The sequence below is a fragment of the Mauremys mutica genome, chromosome 2 (genome assembly GCF_020497125.1).
Source record: "Mauremys mutica isolate MM-2020 ecotype Southern chromosome 2, ASM2049712v1, whole genome shotgun sequence".
In the NCBI taxonomy this organism is placed as follows: domain Eukaryota; kingdom Metazoa; phylum Chordata; order Testudines; family Geoemydidae; genus Mauremys; species Mauremys mutica.
In genome coordinates, this window is record NC_059073.1 from 280,943,617 (window position 1) to 280,965,255 (window position 21,639).

Sequence of the window (21,639 nt, forward strand, 5' to 3'; positions counted from 1 at the left end):
CTTATAGAGTCACTGGTACCTCATTGCGAACTTAGAAAATAATTCTGTCCAAAGCCACTAAGTGTGATATCAGTATGGGGCTGAAACTTATGAAAAGGTAAATTTAGTCTGAATATTGACAAAAACTGTCTGGCAGTGAAATGTATGGGGCTTTGGAATAGCCTCACAAAGGAACGGGTGATGTTCTATTGCTTGGGCGTTGTAAAATTAGACTAGTCAAAGCACTACAAAATCCATTGTATGAAGCAAACTTGCATTGGCAGAAAGAGTGACTGGATGAATTATTACTGTAAGTTACTTCTGTAATTCTGTGGGTCAGATCCTCAGCTGGTGGAGCTATGCTAATTTTCACAAGCTGAGGACTGTCTCTGAGTTTAAATGAGGAAAACGATGCTGGAGCAGATTAATTTCAATTTTTGCTTTCATGCAGATGCCCACAGTAATAAAATATATTTCAGAGTATTTCTAAATTTAATTTTAGTTAAATTAATAAACGTCTCTAAACAAGACATCCAGAGCCCAGCAACACCACTATCCAATCCTACCCAACACCCATCTCTTCATAGGTAAGGGAATAAAAATGGACCTTTCAGGGCTTCATGGAGGCTAACAAACTCAGACTTGTTGTGGACCTGGGGCATAAGTGAGTTCCAAAGGTCCACGACCATAACAGAGAATGCCCCATCACCCCACCCTTTTTATTGCAATGGGGCTTCAGATCAGGCAGCTCCTCCTACCACAGTTGTGACAATATGTCATGGAGTGAGAGGAGTCTTTTAGACCAGTGGTGTACAAACTTTTCCAGTCGTGCCCCCCATTACCATTCACGGAATTTATGTCTCCCCCATTCATCACTTGTAATCCGAAGTAATCCCTTACTTCTGCGCTGCTGCTGGCAGCATCGCTGCCTTCAGAGCTGGGCGGCTGGAGAGTTGTGGCTGCTGGCTGGGGCATTCATGTTGTTTGTGGTGCGGGAGGACTATTCTTTTTTTTATTCCTGGTCCTGTCCCGCCTCCAATACCCACTCTGTTTTTATCCTACTCCTGCTAGTATGGCAGTGGGTCCTCTGGGAACTGCAGGATTCTAGCTTCTTCGCGCCCCCCCAGAGAACCTCTTGCGCGCCCCCCCCAGTTTGCGCACCACTGTTTTAGACAAGTATCATATGTAAATAGCACCTGGTTGTCAGTTTGTTAGTGATGGTAAGTTTATTAAAATATGCTCCTATCCATATGCATAGCTCTTTTTGATTCATTGTTGTGCAGAGTGTATGCTCATTTGAGTTGAAATGAAACTTTAAACAGTGCAAAAATGTTTCTTTTTAACTTATAACAGGCAATGAATTAACTTAAAACAAGTTCAGTATCTTAAGCATTTTTCTTTTATATGATTTAATACATATATGAGAAATAATTATTCCTTAGCCATTAGTTATTTCTGGCTTGAAACACCCTGTCCCCCATTTACCCCACCCATACAGAGTTGTATAAGTTGGGAACCTTTTAAAGCTTTGGAGGCCAATGTTTGCATTTTATTGGGTTCCTCTGTATGTAATCAGTATGATTCATTCCATTGAATTGTCATTTCTGAAACATAAATTATGGATAGTAATGCTTTTTCACAGCCTTTTTCCAAAAGGTGAGCAAAATTCTCATAATGAGACTATGCATTATAGCCTGTTTAGTGCAGATTGCCTGCTGTGCACTGACTTTCATCATGCATCAGGCAAATTAAATATCCAGAGTGCAATGTACTGAACTCATTACACAGAGTTAATGATTATTGACTCCATTTAGTGTTTGTATTCCTAAGCATTTGCATTTCTTTCTCAGCGTTTTACAGGAAACCAGATAGCAAAGATTTACAGCCAGAATCCTGAGGTCTACGCACAAACTGAGGTTGGCTCAACTTCAATCCACTTACTGGAAATCACAGTTGAAAATCTTTTTATTTTTTTTAAGGAAATATAAAAAAGTTTTTGCTAAAAAGAAGTACATTTTGTTTATTGAATTAGTTTTCATAATGCAAAATAACTAATGCTTTTATAAAGTGTGTCTGTTTTTTTTAATTGTCAGTTATTTGGCAGATGAAAATCAAATATCAGATCCTTTTAGAATGATGCATTTAACATTGTGAGTACTTCTGGGTCACAACATTTTGAATTGAAGTTTTTAAAAAGTAGGCCTTAATTTTGCCTGCACAAAATTGTATTTGCACCAGTTTGTGCGGGTATTACCACATTTGCTCACACAAACAAGTGATTATGCACAGTTCATACACCCATAGAACAGCTATTTGCATGCATCAGTGCAATGTTTGCTGATGCAAAACAGATGCCAGGCAGTGTTACCCAGGAAAAACTGGAGATTGAGTTGAGCCCTTTTTAACAAATTGGCCCTTGAAAGTTATTTTGATCTCTAGAATTATAAAATAAATTACAGCAAAGAGTCCTGTGGCACCTTGTAGACTAACAGACGTATTGGAGCATGACCTTTCGTGGGTGAATACCCACTTCGTCGAATGCTTTTACAGATCCAGACTAACACAGCTACCCCTCTGAAAATAAATTACGCATTTCAAACAAAAGTTTCCTTTTTTATTGACATTTCAGAACTCAACAATCACAATATTATTTTAACTGCTCAAGGCTGAAAATCTGATGTTCTGCCTCAAGCAGGGATTGATACTCCATGCTTCAGAGCAAGGTGATAAACCCCTGTAATACATGTAGGCAGTGCTGTACGTGAGGGAAGGTCATACACCCTGAAGCATGAGATCTGTCTGAGACTCCTGATTTGGCATTTATTACTGCACTTGATAAAATTTCCAGGGCTTTTAAAATCCATTACCAATATGGACCAGTTGACTTCCTTCAGCAGTAAGTCTCACAGGTTCACTATATGCTTTATAAAGAAATATTTTCTTTAATATTGTTCTGTCTGTATTTGCATGAATGTCATTGTGACACCCCTTATTCTAGTGTGGGTTGGAGTGGAATGGATGGAAGACAGACTATATATTCTGGTCACAAATTTAAGACCAAATACAGAAGTGAATTAAACTGGGATCTTTGCGATCTGAGCCCTTGATCAGAGTGGGTCTAGAGGCTGAGGACTAGATTGTAACTTTGGCTTCCCAAGTTGTGCTGAAAGGAATGTGGTAGTGCCGTATTACAACTGGAGCTCCCAGGAGGAATTCTGTCTTGGTAAGAAGAATGCTGCTTGAGGATCCTCAGGCAGCACACACTAGCTTGGCAGCTCACTACTTTATAGAGGATGCAGTACGTTCCCTCCACTATGCCAGCCTGTTTTGATGGCTGATTTAGAGAGTTGAGCCAGAACCAACCTTTAACCCAACACTCCTCGTTCTCTTTCAGGCAGTTAGCATCCATTGGGGCACTAGGAAGGGCAGGGCCTGTGTTCCTCAGTCATGTTAGATGCGTCCCTGGGTAGAGCCTCAAAAGAGATAGAGGGTCATGAAAGCCTACCATCCTTATGATTCCATCTACAATCTATCTCTGAGCAGTTATTTTGTGGCATAGTAGCAGGTAGCGTTGCCATGCATAGCTGATGGCTGTCAGAGGGCTAACTGCAGGGGTGGTCTATGTTGCCTGACTTAAGAAGAAGTTGATGGACTCAGGAAGACAAGAGCCCATGTAGGGGTGATGGAAGAGTTTATCAGAAGAGGCAGCAGAAGTTTGTAAGATCTATTCCTTGTTTAACTTTGGTTTCCCTTTGGATTCACTGATGGATGGTGTCGGTATGGTTTCTGTGCTGTCATCCATGCTTTGATTTTTCTGCCTCCCTGTTTTTTTGAATGCAGATTTCATGCATAATGTGCAGTAATTCATGCTAAGGCAGAATACGCTAATGTGTTGTGTATATTTTATTTGTTTCAGAGCTAAAAGCTATTAAAATCTTTTATTATAAGATTCCTTTTTATATGGATGTTTTCTATAAGCCCAGGCAGGAAAATTTTACTGGATAATCCTTGTAGTACTTCTTTTTCTGGCAGACAGTACCCATTGCTGAGATTTTATTAATATTTTGTTTCTTTCATTTTCTCAAACTGCAGTTGCTTTGGCATGAATGTTCATGGGAGTTACTATCTCATGTTATCTTTTTGTTTCAGAGAATCTCTGTGGTTAGTAGCTTTGCAGCATCCCTTTTTCTAAGTGCTTATGCACCCATCGATTATTGTGATGGTAAGTGTTGTGTCTCTTTTGGTGGGGACAGTCTAGCATGGGAGTTCCCTTTGTCTCCCCATCATGAGCAGAAGAGAGGCAAGATGTTTCCCACATGTTCAAATCTTACTGCTCTGATGATGAGCGTATTTGAACTTGTGGCTCTGCTCTGAATTAATTATTCCCATTTTAGTGTTCATCTTAATTCTGTCAGCCCTTTGTCCACACGTGCATACATGCATGTGCATGCACGCGTGCGCGCGCACACACACACACACACACACACACTCTAAAACTCACACTCACTCTCTTTTTCTAACCTCTACTTTCTTACAGAATCCCTCAAAGGTTTTTGCAAAAATGGATTTGTGCACTTTGTTTTTCTGCTTTATGATGTATGAAGGATGTCTGAAATGTCTGTCAAAGTTATAATTTTGCTTTTTGTTGCCTTAGACTTGACATTCCTAATATTTCTATTCTTCCGTCGTTTGGACTGGGTCTCATAACATGTATATGAGCTTTCTCATCTTAATTGGTGGACAAATTTATAACAAAAACATCCTTTCTCTAAAATGTTTATTAGCTGATGTTGTTAAATTGGTGTTAACTAAAGCAAACAAATAAAAGGGTTTTAAATGATCTAAGTAAAAAATCCCTTCCCTTTTCAATTGCTTGATGTCATCACTTTCTTGTGATGACATTGTCTTGGTATTTTTTCAGTCATCAAAGTGAGCCAAGACAGGGTCTTAATTGCTAATTTAAAGAGGAAAAAACCAGCAAAAAATAAATAAATATGAACAAAACAGGCCTTTTGCATCATAACACTGGCAAAAAGGTGACTAGCCCAATTACGTTTTTCTTTGCAGGTTACCTTTAAGTTTCAGTAAGCTTCAGTAATAATTTTTGTAGGTCTGCATCATCTTTCCCAATGGGCCAAATCCTGAAAGATTCTGTGCACCCGTCATTCCCATGATCTTTAGTGCAGGTTATGGATAGTCAGGAAGTGCAACCCATTGACTTTATTGGGAGTTGAGGGTGCTTAGTCCCTCACAAAGCACCTCAGCACTTTGGAGGATCAACCCCGAAATACTGTACTTAAACTGAAGCTGGTCAAAACTCTTTGGGATTTTTTGTGTGTGTGGAAAAAATGACTTTTCAAATGAAAAGAAAATTTTCATTTTGGTTGAAATTTTCCATTTGTTTTTCAATGAAAACTATTTTCAGAGAGAGAAGATAGGTAGGAAAAACAACTTTTTAAGTTTTTGAAATGGAAATATTTTTTGGTTTAGTCAAAAAAACAAAAAAAATTGTGAAAAACTTTGAACAAAATGGGAAATATTTTGTTTCATTTGAATTTTTTCCACAGATAACATATAGCATTCTAACCAGCTCTAACTTACACATATGGTGCCCTTCTAATTTTGTTGCTCCTCTGGACATTTAAGTACCTAGAGTAAATATTCAGTCCTGAGGATATAAAATTTATTAAATTTTTGTGTGAAAAGGATGAGAGAGTGAAGGAAGACATTACAGTGTCAGTCTTTACTAGACTGAAGATCATGTATTTTTTAAGTTACATTTTGTCTTCCATTCCCTTGTCTTCCATTAACATAATGGGAGGTCATTCTAATTCCAGTATTAAAAAATAATTATTATGCTATAGTTATTTTGCTGCTGATTACAAAAGCCTGTTATTTTCTCGTCTTGTACAATTTCCTGCAGTTCACTTGATCTCTTTCCATGGATCCTGTATATTGCATTTGGAAATACATCTCTCAAAATAATCTATTCTTCATTTCTGTAGGTTTAACTTCAGGTCACATAGGCTTTTAAAGACCCTGTCAAGTTACACTAGAGGACTAAACAACTTATGTCTTTAAAGTTGTAGATTACACTAGGAAATGTTACTTACTCCAATTTAAAATGTTTCCTTTTTAAGGCCCAATCTCATAAGGCATGACTCGCTATCCATAAGCAGCAGAACACCCTCGCTTGGTTGATTTAAAAAAAATTAACTACACTGTGGGAAATGAGGAACGATTTCCAAGTATGTTTTGCAGATGTTAAAAGTAAGATACATTTGGGACCTAAAATACTTGAGTGTGTCACCTTGAGGCATTGTTACTTTTTTTTTTTTTATTTTTAAAAACACCTTAAAGAACAGCTACTCAGCTCTTGATATGGAGAGGCTTTTATGTTTTGAAATGTTTTCTAAGTACCTGAGGCACACTGTAGATTAGCATACTTGTTTATGTTCTACCAAAGAAGAACATACTAAATTAAGGCCTTTGTCAAGAGTTGGAGGGATAGCTCAATGGTTTGAGCATTAGCCTGCTAAATCCAGGTTTGTAAACTTAATCCTTGAGGGGGCCATTTAGGGATCTGGGGCAAAAATCTGTCTGGGGATTGGCCCTGCTTTGAGTAGGGGGTTGGACTAGATGACCTCTGAGGTCCCTTCCAACCCTAATAATCTATGATTGATTCCATGAAGAGGAAGCATATTGGCCTAAATTCATCCTGGTGTAGCTCTGTTGGTGCCAATAGTGATATACCAGCTACAAATTTGACTCACGAAGAAGAGAGCTTTGACACAAATACACTAGATGTTATATATATGTTTTACAGTATTGATCACTGGATATTTTTTCACTTTTAGTCCATTAATAAATCCAATTAGGCAATGTCTTTTGGCCCTTTGTAATAGAACTTTGTTTTTTTTCCCCCAGTGTTGAATCATTTAGGCTTTTTTGCATCAGTAATTAACATTTGCTGATCCTGACTGCACTTGGTCATCTTGAACTACCAATTGATGCTTGCAGTAAGATACTGAATCCCTTTCATCCACATATGGATCCTCTTCTCAATCACCATTGAACCATGACCTCCGATATTGAATCCATTTATTGTTGAGTGTGTGTCCATATGAAGTGATAGGTCAAAGATCTGGCTTTGCTTTGTATGGCTTGACTCACCTTGATTTGAACCCTTGGAGTACTGGCAATCTTTAGACTGCAATCTTTAGACTGCCATCTAGATGAATATGTAGGAAGGTATGTGTATTCTACCTGTCTTTTATATGTAAAGATAGATATAAGTAAAATATTAATTTCTTCCTATAGGCTCCAATAGGTTAATAGTTAATTTAAAATATTTTTTACATTTTTTTCAATCAGGTTCTGAATGGGAAGGTAAATTAAATGATCCTTTCACCCTTGAGTAGTATAGAAATATCTGAACATTTATTAGCAATTGGTGGCCCGAGGGAATTGAATTATCATCTTTTCATTGTAGGAGCTCAGAGTGAATTGCAAAGGTTGGTGTTTTGCCCATCTAACTGGCTTTGTGGTGTTGTGAACACTGTGAGAGCATATAATACATATATGAAAGCTATTTGACATTCAATAAATAATGTTATGTCCATACAGAGTGGATTGATTTAAATCAAAACACTTTAAATCACCCACTGTACTTATGATTTAAATCAGCAAGCAGAAAACCTTGTGTTAAATACTCAATTTTAATTGTGTTTTGCATTTATACTTTAGTTATTTACCTAAAGAGAGTGTGATTTTTATTAAAGCATGTTGACTTTTAGTGTGTTAATTTGCAACTATATTTAGCCTTTATAATAAATCTGTTGCTTCTTTTTGCTAACGAGGATACACTATATCTATACAAATTTAACACATTTATTCAGATTCTTAGTTTCTTTTTGTTATTTTAGAAAATGGTGAATGATGCATTTCTTATTTACTAGTTGATTAATTTTTTTATTTGTGATTTGTATCAAGCTTTCATTTGGATGGAAATGCAATTAAATTAAAATGCTCAAAAGCAGCATTTAAATTTTTTATTATTAAATTAAACTACCTTAAATGTGCTGGATGCAAAGTAAAAAATGATGAAAAATTTTATCAGAATATGTTTTATATTCAAAAGTATCTGATTTATTATACAAAGGAAGTATTATCTGTAATGAATTAACTGAACTGATTGTTTCTAGTCACCATGTCCTTCAAGATTTTAGAACCAGTAGATTTAATCCTTTCACACCTAGTTTTTATTTGTTGACTGGAAGGGGAAAACAAACTTTCCTGCTTTTGTCAACTTGCAATTGGTTTCTTAACTTTGAACAAGCTAGTCATTGCACTGAACTAGTTGAATAAATTGATATGAAGAAGATATTCTCTCTGCACCTGCAGAAGAGGCTTCAGCTGTCAAAAGCTGGTTTAGCACTTCAGCAAACTCTGGTTCCACCAGTTCTGTGGTTTGACTTTCTTTGAAACTTGGCAGCAGACCTGTACTGATTAATACTACTTTTTGTATCTAATTTAAATTATTTTAATAGATTATAGTAATTTTAGGCCTTAACCTGGGTTGTCAATTTTCAAATTTAATTTTAAAAAGGTTTACTTTTAAAAAGAAACCTATATATGATTTAAATCAGACATTTGATTTAAATAAATCTCACAATTTGTGTATTTTAAAAATCAATTTTATGCACCCTGTGTCCATAGAACAGGATTAAAGTGGGAGGTTTTAATGCTCTGCCAGTCGCATTTTGCATAGAAAACTGCATACAAACAAATGGTGATAGAGTTTAAAGACTGGAACTGTCATGCCCTTTTACAAAATGGCATAAGAGAAGTCTGATTACATGTGTCTCTAGGTTCAGATAAGGAATTTACCCACAAAATCACCATATGTTTCTTTAAAAACTTTTATTGCTCACTGAATAATTAAACCTTTAGACACTTGGCATTTTACTCTAGGAAGCTAGATGTGTGATAGAGCTTTTCCACAAAACATCCCTCTTTGGCCCTTTTAGGTTTGTCCAGACACTGTGCTATTCCTGCAGAGTCCTTGTGCAAGGACTCCTATTATGCCTAGACCAGGGGTAGACAACCTATGGCACATGTGCCAAAGGTGGCACGCGAGCTGATTTTCAGTAGCACTCACATTGCCCAGTTCCTGGCTACCGGTCCGGGGGGGCTCTGCATTTTAATTTAATTTTAAATGAAGCTTCTTAAACATTTTAAAAAACGTATTTACTTTACATACAACAATAGTTTAGTTATATATTATAGACCTATAGAAAGAGACCTTCTAAAAACGTTAAAATGTATTACTGGCACGCAAAACCTTAAATTAGGGTGAATAAATGAAGACTCAGCACACCACTTGCCGACCCCTGGCCTAAACCGTGTACAGGGGCCTTAAGTGGTGGGAAATGGTCCCTTTAAGACCAATGTGAAAAAGCTGGAATATCCGTGTGTCTGTTTAAATCCTGTTGTTTTTATTGCATTTGGTGGTTGTGGGTGTGATTGACAGCAGGAAAGAGAAATACATCTCTTGTCCATGGGAAGTGTGCTGTGCTGTGTCGAATTCCTGCTGCTGAATCATAGGGCAAATTAACCAGCATATAATTTATTAAGTGTATTTAATTTGCATGAAATGAGGTTGATTGAATTTAATACATTTAATTTCATTTATACATCGTTAATTCAGGTAAGGTGTAATCTAAATTTCCTACTATGTGGCCTGAGTTAGTGTCCCAAAAGTGTATAATACACTCTGTCTATAAAGCTACATTCACTCTTGAAGCCCTGGCACTGTTATGTTTTAACACTGGACCATGTTTTATTTGGTGTAAATATCCCATACATACTCATTGTTGGACCTCTATATACAGGGCCGGTGCACGGATGTTTCGCGCCCTAGGCGAAACTTCCACCTTGCGCCCTCCCCTGTCTTTGAGCCCCCGCTCTGAGCCCCCCACTGTGGCAGCTCCCCCCCTCCGCCCTCAGGCACCCCCCCACCGCAGCAGCTCCCCCCCTGCCCTGAGGCACCCCGCCCGCCCCAGCTCACCCCTGCTCCGCCTCCACCCAGAGCATGCCATCGCTGCTTCTCTTCTCCCGCCTCCCAAGCTTGCGGCACCTAAGCTGATTGGCGCCGCAAGCCTGGGAGGCGGGAGAAGTGAAGCAGCTCACCCCTGCTCCACCTCCTCCCCGAGCACGCCTTGGCTGCTTCACTTCTCCCGCCTCCCAGGCTTGTGTGCCGCCCCCGCCCCCCTTACTTGCTGCGGACGGCCTTCCCAGTGCTTCCCTGCCCCAGCTCCCTCCGCCTAAATGCCGGCGGCGAGCGGTGCGGCCGAAGATCCGGCCGCTGTGGTCGCTGTCGAAGAAAATGCTGCCCCCCGCCTAAATGGTTGCACCGGCCCTGTCTCTATATAACTTTAAGCCACCAAACTGTTTATCTAGCACAAGTCCCACTGTGGCACTTAATCCCTCTGTGAGTGAGTGTGCATGCGCGTGTGTGTGTGAGAGAGAGAGAGTGCTTTTGGAAGAGGAGCTGCAGTGGGGATGGGGTTATTTTTGCACCCTATGAGCACTGTGAAGTGAATGGGGGCTCTTCAGTAGCCTGAAATAGCTTGGAGCAAAAGAGGCTTGTTATAAACAGATAATTAAGGGTTAATGTCTCTTTTACCTGTAAAGGGTTAAGAAGCTCAGTAAACCTGGCTGACACCTGACCAGAGGACCAATAAGGGGACAAAATACTTTCAAATTTTGGTGGAGGGAGTTTTTTGTTTTGTGCTCTTTGTTTTGGGGGTTGTTCGTTCTCGGGACTGAGAGGGACCAGACATCAATCCAGGCTCTCCAAATCTTTCTAAATTAGTCTTATGTTTCAAACTTGTAAGTAGCACAGGCAAGGCGTGTTAGGCTTATGTTTGTTTTCTCAACCTGTAAATGTTCCTTTTTGCTGAGAGGATTTTACCTCTGTTTGCTGTAACTTTGAACCTGAGGCTAGAGGAGGTTTCCTCTGGGCTATATGAATCTAAGTACCCTGTAAGCAATTTCCATCCTGATTTTACAGAGATGATTTTTACCTTTCTTTTTCTTTAATTAAAAGCTTTCTTTTTTAAGAACCTGATTGATTTTTCTTTGTTTTAAGATCCAGGGAATTGGGTCTGGACTCACCAGGAGTTGGTGGGGGAAAGGAGGGGGGAATGGTTAATTTCTCCTTGTTTTAAGATCCAAGGGGTTTGGATCTGTGTTCCCCAGGGAAGGTTTTGGGGGGACAGAAAGTGTGCCAGACACTGATTTCTGGCTGGTGGCAGCGTTACCAGATCTAAGCTAGAAATTAAGCTTAGAAGGGTCCATGCAGGTCCCCACATCTGTACCCTAATGTTCAGAGTGGGGGAGGAAACCTTGACAAGGCTGTTAGGAATTAACCTAGGGTGTGGCATCTAGCTCAGTGCTTGCATATCCAATGGTCTCAAATACTTGTATAGGGGTGCAGAGGGGGCTACCCCATTGTTTAGATTAGGGGCCATGTTGCAGCCTTGTGGTCTGCCAGTTGGTTGAGGGATGGACTACATTTTCTCCTTCCTCCCTCCCCCCCATCCTCCCCTCCCCCAAAAAACCAAGCAACTCCATGGACAGCCTAATCTCACAGTCTCTGTGCCGAGGGTGAGTTTCACTCTCCCTACTTGTGTTGAAGTGTCTAAAGGTCAGTAGCACTGAACAGAATTCTGTTGGTTTCCAATTTCCCAGTCAGTTTGGACAATGACTGAATTTCTGTCGGTGAGATAAACAGGTCCTGGGCTAATTAGATATAAAAGCGTTCTTAGCCCAGGATAACATTATTACTAAGTTAAGAGAATTCACCTGTGGTTATTAAAAGTACAGTGAAATGTCTAATTAAATATATCTTAGAACAGTGCAGGGAATGAGAGTTGATGGTATTCAACATCTCCACAGTTAGTGCTCAGTCGATCATTTAAAAATGTTTGTTCTTCTTAACTAGAGGAGAAGCTGGAGCAGTGTAAATAGAGAGGGGAATGCAATGAGCTATTGAGGTAGCCCGGTCCATTCAGAAGGCCTGATTAATCTAGTGTGCTAACTGCAGGGCTCGGATTTAGAGTCACCTCAACTCTAATCCTGGCTGTGACACTGACTCACTTATGTGGCTTTGGCCAATCATTAGGACCAAATTTTAAAATGTGTCCAGTAATGCACACACTGAACCTGATTTTTAGAGGTGCTGATCACTCACATCTCTCGTTGACTTCAGCTGGACTTGAAGGTATTAAAAAAGTCTGAAAATCATGTCTTAAATGTATAAAACTGGAGACTCAAAACTTGTATCACCCAAAATTAGAGGTTACTTTTTAAAATTTGGGCCATGACCTCTCTGGATCAATTTCCCCATTTGTAAAGAAGGGTGATAATACAAATATAACTTCACAGGCGTCTTAGGAGGATTAGTTACAGCCAGATGATGGCCTAAAACCACAGCCCAACTAGGGTGCAGTGCAAAGGTGCATACCACCATAGTAGGAATTCCTGCAATATTGTGCCTCAGGCACAATTCCCTCGACTGCGGAGGGAATGCAGTTGCTGCATCATCCTTTGATTGGGTGCAGCATATGCTTAATTTTCTGCTGGGGAATGTTGAGGGATTGCAAGGTCTATGTCCATACCCCCCACTTATTTTGGGAGTCTAGCATCACTGGTTGGAGTGCAAGGACTTTGACTATATCCAGTTCCTATGCAGTGGGAAAGATTCCTTGCCCCCTCCCTGTTTCCAAAATGAAAGCTACCACGGAGCTGTGAGTCAGTAACTGTACAGCATCCCTGTGCTCTGCTGAGCTGAGACCATTCCATTTCAGTATTAAATGTCCACTTTTCTGCCTTTAGGCAGGTGAAATTCTCTAATGCAGTATCTTTTGTTTTCTTTTCATAATCTACTTTATGTTCCAAGATCTACATTTCTTGTTTGAATACTGTTGTCTCATAGGTTCTGGAATGAATTTACTGCAGATTTGTGATAAAATATGGTCCACCGCCTGCCTCAATGCTTGTGCGCCTGGATTAGAAGAAAAGCTGGGACCTGTTGTGCCATCCAGCTCAATATTGGTATGTGCAAGTGTAGGATAACTGCTGATGAACATGTCATTGGAAGATTTTGGGGCTATGCTCTGTGTGTAACAGCTGCGGCCCCTCGTGGTGTATGTTTGCACAGAGATGCTCTGCTCTAGGGGTAGTCACCAGAGCTGTTCTGGCTGACTGCTATGTCCAGGAGTGCTGTGGAAGTGCATTCCAGAGCAGCAGTGCTGACATCTTTGAAAGGATGCACAAGCTCTACTTTTGTGGCTGCTAGCTGTCACTTCTTTCATCACTAGATTCCTCTGGTCTTTGCATGCTGGGGATACAAAGACTAAGATTGCAGTGACCCTGTTGGCAGTGCTCAAATGACAGAAATCTCTTTTCTCTCCTTGCACACCCACAAATACTTATTTGACTTTAGAAGAATGAACGATATTTACTGTATTCCTTTTGTCATCAGTCAGTAACACTGAAGAAATAGAGCCTGACATTCAAGCTTCTCAAGTTCAGTACTGTATGGTAGTTATAAAGTTTGTAGGGCTCATGCAATAACTTCAATCAATTATCAGGTTTATTAAAAGCCCCTCAGTTCACCTAGCATATCTTTGTTATATTGCCAAAATGAATCAGGTTGAATACCTTTTGAAATAGATCAATTTGGTCTGATCAGCACCACAAAAAGAGAGATGTGCATGTATGGGAGTGGGGATAGCAGGCACCCAGCCACTATATAAGCACTAGTGAACATGGTTGACCCATCTGGGAGTGTGCTGTGATTCCAGTGCCAAGTGTTGGTCTTCTGATATTGGCAGTGAAAACTGGAGCAATGTTTTAGAAGTCATTGTAAGTGTCCTCTTACTTTTAAGAATAGTCTCCTCTTGCTACTATTTGTTATTGGTGAGATGTAAAAGAATGGAATCCTCGACTCTTGAAATAAAAGGTAATCGATGATGAGCATTCATATCACATTTGATGTAGTGATGCATACTAGCTGTGTATGTGTTTTTGATTGCATATCAATCTGTATTCCTATCTATTTTTGAATATTTATATATATATGTATGTGGGTGTGGAACTTAAGTGTATGTATATTTTGTAAATAACTGGAGAGAGATCTGAAGTCAGAATGCTGCTGTTGTCTTCACCAAGCACTGCACTGCAAAACAAATGTAAATAATTATTGCAGCTACTGTAGAAATACTATAGAATCTTCTAGATATCTGTGTTATAGATGTATTTTGACACTCGGGGTTTAATTTGCACTTTTCAGCTTTCTTCATGTTTTGTTTACTCCCTAGGGCTCAATTTCTCCATATTATATTCAGCGCTACGGGTTTAGTTCAGACTGTAAAGTAGTAGCATTTACCGGGGACAATCCAGGTGAGATAGTAAACAAATATGCTTCCATAATTCTGTGTTTGTGTATTATCATATTCGCTAAATAAATCTCATTAATTCTTAGGTGATCTATATATGGTGAAAGAATATCACACATAGGCACCTTTTTCCAATAGCCTTTGTCACTGATTCTTCTGAGGTACATAGTTTGTATGAGATATATACTGCATATGGACTCCAAATGCATCTCATAATCACAGTGTACCTAAATTGCACCTTAAAAATTTAGGTTTTGGTTTGTCCACACCTGAGAAACTTCCTTTGCCAATGAACGCTTCCATTTTAGCTTGAGAAAAATCTATTGTTTAAAGAGCTTGCATTTTCTCCTCCAAGCCTGAAGGTGGAAACCGAGATCAGAGAGTCCCTCTAACTACTAGAACTTTTTTTCAATCAGTCTGTTAGTCCTGAGTATGAAGAAGATAAAACCTAGTTCAAATAAACATATATTTAAATTAAGATAAACCAATTCCCAAACCTTTAAAAAGAAATCACCTGTTAAAACCTGAAAAAAGGTTTAAAAGTAAAATTCTATAAACAGAAATTTTAAAACCTGAAAAAAGGTTTAAAAGTAAAATTCTATAAACAAACCCTTAAAAAGTAGTGCACGGTTTCACATTAATAGTCCATAACACTAGTACTTGCATTAATGATACTGCAGTGCTTTAGATGGTTATTTGTGCAGAATAAATACCATAGTTTTTTAAAAAGGAATAACACAGTGAAGGAAGACAAACTTTGTCAATACAAGATACAGTGTAAGCTTTACTTGAAAGAGACAGTGGGTGGTCAGGCATCAGAGTGCTTGAAAGTTTGTTTCTATTCTTTTAATCTCCCAATCTCATTAATCTTGTGGGTGCAGAAATTTTAATGATGCCGTTTACTAAAATTCTAATTAAGAGGTAATTGCAGGGGCTTCAAAATTCCCTGGTGTCCAGGATGTGCTAAATTTAGGGATGTTTGTGGAAGTTCTGAAAACTCCTATGGACTAGAGTGTGGAAGCGCCATATCTTGAGATTTTTAAATGATTATTCATCTGTATAACAGTAGTGCTTACATGTCTGAACCAAGATAGAGGCTTCATTATGCTAGGCACTGTACATATGTATAGTAAAAGACAGAGTTATAGTCAAAATGGACAAGTCAGGCAAAAGGGACTGTCATTGGCCCCACTTTATAGATGTGGAACAGAGGGAGATTAAGTGACTTGCCCAGAGTAACACAGGAAGTCTGTTGCAGAGCCAGGAATTGAACCAAGACTGCCTGAATCCCATATGGGTACTTCAGCTACAAGACTATACTTCTCTAAGGTTCAAATCCAGCAAAGGATTTAGGCATGTGGATAGTCCCACTGATGTCAGTAGGACACCTTGTCTGTTTAAGTACTTTACCAAAACAGGGCCTAAGATATTTAAAATTTGAGAGAACAAAACACTAGAAAATATACCTTAGAGAACAATCCCACACTGGGGAAAAGTGGGAGTGCGTGGACTAACAGGTGACATGATAGAATTTTTAATCTCCAACTCCTTTGATTCTAGGATGCCCTATAATGACTAACTTCAGTATTTAGGGTGAACGTCTCCAAAGTGAACAAGGCTTAGTCACCACTTAAGTCCACTTTGAGTTTATGCTTGGGCCTTGCGCTGGCTTTCAGTACAGAATAGAATGTCATCTCTAGTGCAGCATAATTACCTTGCATGCCTAGTTATTAATTGAACTATCTTACGTATGTTTTCAGCATCGCTTGCAGGAATGAAACTTGAAGAAGGGGACATTGCGGTAAGTCAATACACATTCATGAAAAATGTTCACATCACTGTGGTAAAATTAGAGCTACTACAGAGTGTAAAATAGTAACCTGGACAATAACCTTAGGTCCTCAACTAAACCAAAATAGAGAATCTGTTGATTTTCTATGTACTGGAGTCAGACTGATTCTCATTTCAGTTCTTCCTGGAGCTGGATGTAGGATTTTAAGCAAACTCGTGGAATATTTTTAAGATAATGTCCCAAATTTCTAAATTGCTGGATCTCTTTCTATCTCTGGAACATATTTCATTAGGGTGACAACCTGAATCAGTGCTTGCTATAATAAGAATCCAATTCACTTAATGTGTGATTTAAAAACAATTAGCAGTAATAATAAATGGGTTTAATTTAATTTCTATATTGCCTTCCATGTGATAACACTGCAATTATTTTCTTCTCCAGATTAGTCTTGGCACAAGCGACACATTGTTTCTTTGGATTAAAGAACCAACGCCTGCATTAGAAGGTCATATTTTCTGCAATCCTGTTGACTCTCAAGCCTATATGGCACTTTTATGGTAACATCCTTTTATATTATTTTTCTCTTACATTTGGAGTCAACAAGATATTTTTCTTGTTTCCTTTGCAAAATGATAATGAATAAAAATTTCAATATTATGTACAGTATATGACAACATTTGCATCAACATTATGACATCCCCATTATTTAATTTGGAGATCAGGAGCTGCAAAATTGTGAGGAATAAGCTCTGGTGTCAATAGTAGGGATGCGGTTCATTTTTGTATAATTTGAGGCTAGTGAGCATATCTAAAGTTGATTAAACTCTAAGGCAGTGTATTAAATTTAGAGGAATAGAAATCACATGAATGGTAATGGTTTGGGGGCTAGATCCTTGACCCAAAATACGTAACCTTTGCACTAGTAGTACAAAAGGGATTTAAAGGTACCTTAAAGAGGCATCTGGAGATTCCTCTTTCATAGAGGGGAAGAACTACTGTTGTTCTGAGACATGCTGGGTGTGTAGCTGGAACACATCATCCTATGATATTCAGCTGATGGAATGGTCTCTAGGATAGCCCTGTGGCTGCTCTAATTTGCCCAAGGAGATAGTTTGTCCCATAGGCAGCACCAGGGTCAAAGTAGGAGAGAAGGTTTGGAGCCACCTTTGTCTCTCCCACCTCAGTTGCACCGACTTATAGTACTCTGGACTGAGACTTTCAAAGCAGTTTAAGGAATTTAGATATATGTTCCATTAACGTTAGTGAAAGTTGTGTGTATAAATCCTCTAGTGTGTCAAAATCCTCTTTAATAATCTGGGGTGTGTGTGTCCAAATGACTTGGAAAATGCAGTTTTTTAATATATAGTTTGTATTGTTGTTTGTTTTTAGTTTTAAGAATGGCTCTCTAATAAGAGAGAGGATCAGGGATGACTGTGCTTCAGGCTCCTGGGACGAATTCTCCAAAGCCCTAAAATGTACTGTTGTTGGAAACGATGGAAACCTAGGTATGAACCTTAACAAAGTTGTGAACTCTAGAGTTTGCTTGGATGCGATCATTATTTCACAGGTAGTAGAAGTGAAAACTTGGGTGATAATAAAGACCAAAAAAGTCCCAAAATGTACCTAGATATATTATACTTTGTTGGAAGACCAGTTCTCATTTTGGCCTTCATCTTGAGTGGCCACTACCAGCATCTTATTCTGGAAGCTGTCTTGGCAACTGAAAATGGGATAGTACTGTTTCATTACCACACACACAGGACACATTTTGATCTAGAGAATAAGTTAAGCACTTAGTGTACTTTGTGTACATTGTATTTTGTGTCAAACTGTTTCATTACCACACAAGCAGAGGAGACACTTTGATAAAGAAAAGATGAGAGATTTCAATCAGCACTAAGTAGCAGTTGCCCATAATGATTTAAAAGAAATAAAAAATAGAATGAACTATTATGTCATGACAGTAGTAGTCATGAAATGGTGTAAAATAATGAAAATATAAAGATGAAAAAACCCTAAAATAAAATGAAATTTTGAAATTCCAAAATGAAAACCTTTCAGAATTCCCTTTAGCAGGAAATTCTGAAAATATTTCTTTTCATCCAGATTCAGCATGAAAACAAATTTTGAAATGTTGAAATTTCCCACAAAATAGAAATTCCATGTTTCAACCAGCTCTACTAGAGTGTGTCTTTATGTTGTTTAAAACTAGAGCTGTAATAACGAGGAAGATGGAGGGCAATAAAATGTCTAGGGAATGAAAAAGGCTTTCATAAAAATTTTCACTGTTCGCCAAGGGTCATATCTAAAGTTGATTAAACTCAATGGGTGTCCGAGCAGTGAAATAACTAATAACCATAGTATGATGTTGTGACCGGGGTTCTAGTGGGGGCCAGCTATAATCACTCAATTAAGGTGAATTGCAAAGAATGGGGCAGACAATCCCCATAAAGCTAGTGGATATTCCATATTTAGATTTACCAAGCCAGCATAAAACAGATTCTCTATTACCTTACTGGTTACTCAGAAGTTCAAACAACACAGTTCCCTTAAAGTGATCAAGCCTCAGGCCCCCATCCAGGCATCCACATCAAAGATGATGAAAATTTCTGTAAATCTTATCTCATATAAAAGAAAAGATTCTACCAATCCCAAAGTATCGGACACATTACCTACCAGGTTATTGAATATTCAATTTTACCCAAATACATGCTACAGCCAATTCTTATTAACCAAACTAAAGTTTATTAAAAAACAAAAGAGAGAGAGAGAATGATTAAAAGATCAATATAGATACAGACATGAGTTCAATTCATTTAGATGAAGATTCATAGCAGAGATGGTGAGTTTTGTAGTTGCAAAGTGTTCTTTTAGAAATAGTTAATTGATATTTGGACATTGGACTATAATGTTAGTGAGGGCATATTGGCATAACCGGGACCTCAGTCTTGCAATTCAAACTTCCCCTGATGAAGCCTAAGCAGATCTGAGATAACAGAATCAGGACCAAAGGATCTTTTATCCAATTTCATGTCCTTTTTGACAAGTTGGAGTTCAAAAGGTAATTAGGATGACTTTGAAGGAGGTCCATCACCGGTACTTAGCTATATAATTAACATAAGGCAATTTGTTTGTTCCTCCACCATTCACAGATTATTTGCTATACAGCTTAAAGAGAGATAGCCCATGTTTACAATTCATTTAAATGCTAGGATGTTCTCTGAATTATCAGAATACAGCATAGACAGGGACTGTTGATTACATTGTCAACCCTACTCATACATATGTAAATACACAAAAACAAAAACATTATCTCCCCACATGTCTTTTGAGGGTTATTTATTTTGCCGGATGTTTAACCCTTTCTAGCCATGTGTCACAGACATTTTTAATATTGAAATGTTACCTTGTAAGCAAATCAGAGCAAGTGAACAAAGCACTAGTATCAATGTTACCTGATAGTAATGCCTAGTCTACACCTAAAATATTTGGCAGGAGTGTGAAAAAAACCATACCTGTAACCAACGTACCTATGCCGGCCAAAGCCCTCATGTAGCTTATTGCAGCTTGCACTTATTTTGGCAAAAAAAGTTTTTTTGCGGGTATAGTTTAATTTGTTTGGGGAAATCACATAAGTTATACTGGCAACAGAACTCTTTTGCTTGTATAAACTGTGTCTGTGCTTGGAGGGTGTGCTGGTATGGCTATATGGATATAGCTCTACTGGCAAACCCTTTCTAGGGTAGACAAGACATCAGACCTTTTCCCAGTGTGAGTCAGTGTTTCAGTACTCAGTGTTGTATTTAAGTGAATTAAAACTATTTTCCATTATGCAGAAAATCAAAATAATAGTTGAAATAGTTTGTCTATTTATACTTGGTAAAAGATTTATATTTGAGGATATTTTTTTCTCACTCCTGAACTTTTCTGTCCCACATATAAGTGTACTGAGTAGCTCCTAGTGAAGTTGATGAAAGCTGTGTTTGTATGCATTCTAATAAATAAGACAGGGCCTTGTTCCAGTCAGCTGACCATCTAAGATACTCCTTGGACTGTCTCAGCTCTTCTTTCCCCATCCTCATCTTCTTTTCCTTATCTCATTCATTGACAAGGGGCAACAGACCTTTCTCTCAAATTGCTCCTCGCTATCTAGAAAACCCTCTCTGCCTCTCATCCCTGATCTATAACTTCTATTGCTGTCTAATAAAGCCATCAAATCTGACACCAAGAGCTTTCCAGTTTGCCTGTGCTCCTTCTCCTAGCTTCCTATCACTTGTTCCTTTTGTCTCTCCCTTTCCCACTTGCCCTGTATCTACTGATGCTACCTCTAAGATTTACTGTAACCTACACACACTATTTGTATACGTATGTATTTGGTTGGTAATTTCTGTTTATATAGTGAGGCTGAGTTGCTGGGTTGGTCTTTTTTTATTATATGGTTTGTGTTTCTATTGAAGTATTCAAGGTGCCTGGAGTCAGAGATGCTTTTAAAAAACACATTCTTATAAATCAATGAAAATAGAATAAATTAAATAAATGCGTGGACTGGAATTGGTCAGGAAACATTCTGTGATTTTATTTTGTGTATGAAAATTGCTATACAAAATTTAAATTTATTGTGTCATAAATCAAATTACTTTGTCTTGCTTCACTCTGTTACCATTCTGTACTCTTATGGGCATTATATATACTTGTTATTTTTCTATCCATTTGCTGAAACTAATACTTTTTTGTGCCAGAAGAAAACATGACTATCTTTAATTTGCTTTGATTTAAGGTTTCTATTTTGATGTGATAGAGATTACTCCTGAAGCTGTTGGGATTCACAGATTCAACAGAGACAACAACAAGGTAGTAATAACCTATTTAACACATTGTAGTAAATCGTGTTGTGTTCATGACTTAAAGGAGGCTCATCCCATCAAGGCCTGAGAACCTCTTCTGCATCTGTGGTTGTTCCTTCTGGATTTCATATACTGATGTGATCCTTAGAGTGATTTTCTGAAGGCATTTTCTGGCCTGTGTCCCAGGCTTAGAGGTATCCACAGTACTGACTCTGAACCCAGCTAGCTCATTATAATGCCTATTTATTGTGCTCCTGGGTTAGGAGACTTGATGTGCTCTGAAAAGTGCAGTGCAAACCAAATAGTGCTAGATTAACATAGGCTGTTGCCATAACTGAGACTAAAGGCTTGATTTTGTACACTGGCATCCATTTTCTGTGGGCACAAATAAATCACTTGTCTAGGGCAGTATCTACACTACGGGGACTGTTGTGGAACAACTATGGTGCTGTAACTATGCCGGCATAACCTTGTAGTGCAGACACAGTCAACGGAAAAAAAATTTCTGTCACTGTAAGAACACCACATCCCTGAGCAAAGTTAGCTAGGCTGACAGGAG

At 38.5% G+C, this 21,639-nt stretch overlaps 1 protein-coding gene across 4 annotated transcripts in view; it reads left to right on the top strand.

Annotated features, from left to right (window-relative positions):
- The window catches only part of XYLB (xylulokinase), a 164,347-nt gene that overhangs the window by 15,865 nt on the left and 126,843 nt on the right, over positions 1-21,639 (top strand). For all 4 annotated transcript variants that reach the window (XM_045005311.1, XM_045005312.1, XM_045005313.1 and 1 more), the window contains 8 exons: positions 1,830-1,895; positions 4,129-4,201; positions 12,980-13,098; positions 14,367-14,448; positions 16,205-16,245; positions 16,678-16,793; positions 17,626-17,741; positions 21,014-21,087. In XM_045005311.1, the coding sequence (XP_044861246.1) occupies positions 1,830-1,895; positions 4,129-4,201; positions 12,980-13,098; positions 14,367-14,448; positions 16,205-16,245; positions 16,678-16,793; positions 17,626-17,741; positions 21,014-21,087 (687 nt within the window). The remainder of the gene's footprint in view (positions 1-1,829; positions 1,896-4,128; positions 4,202-12,979; positions 13,099-14,366; positions 14,449-16,204; positions 16,246-16,677; positions 16,794-17,625; positions 17,742-21,013; positions 21,088-21,639) is intronic.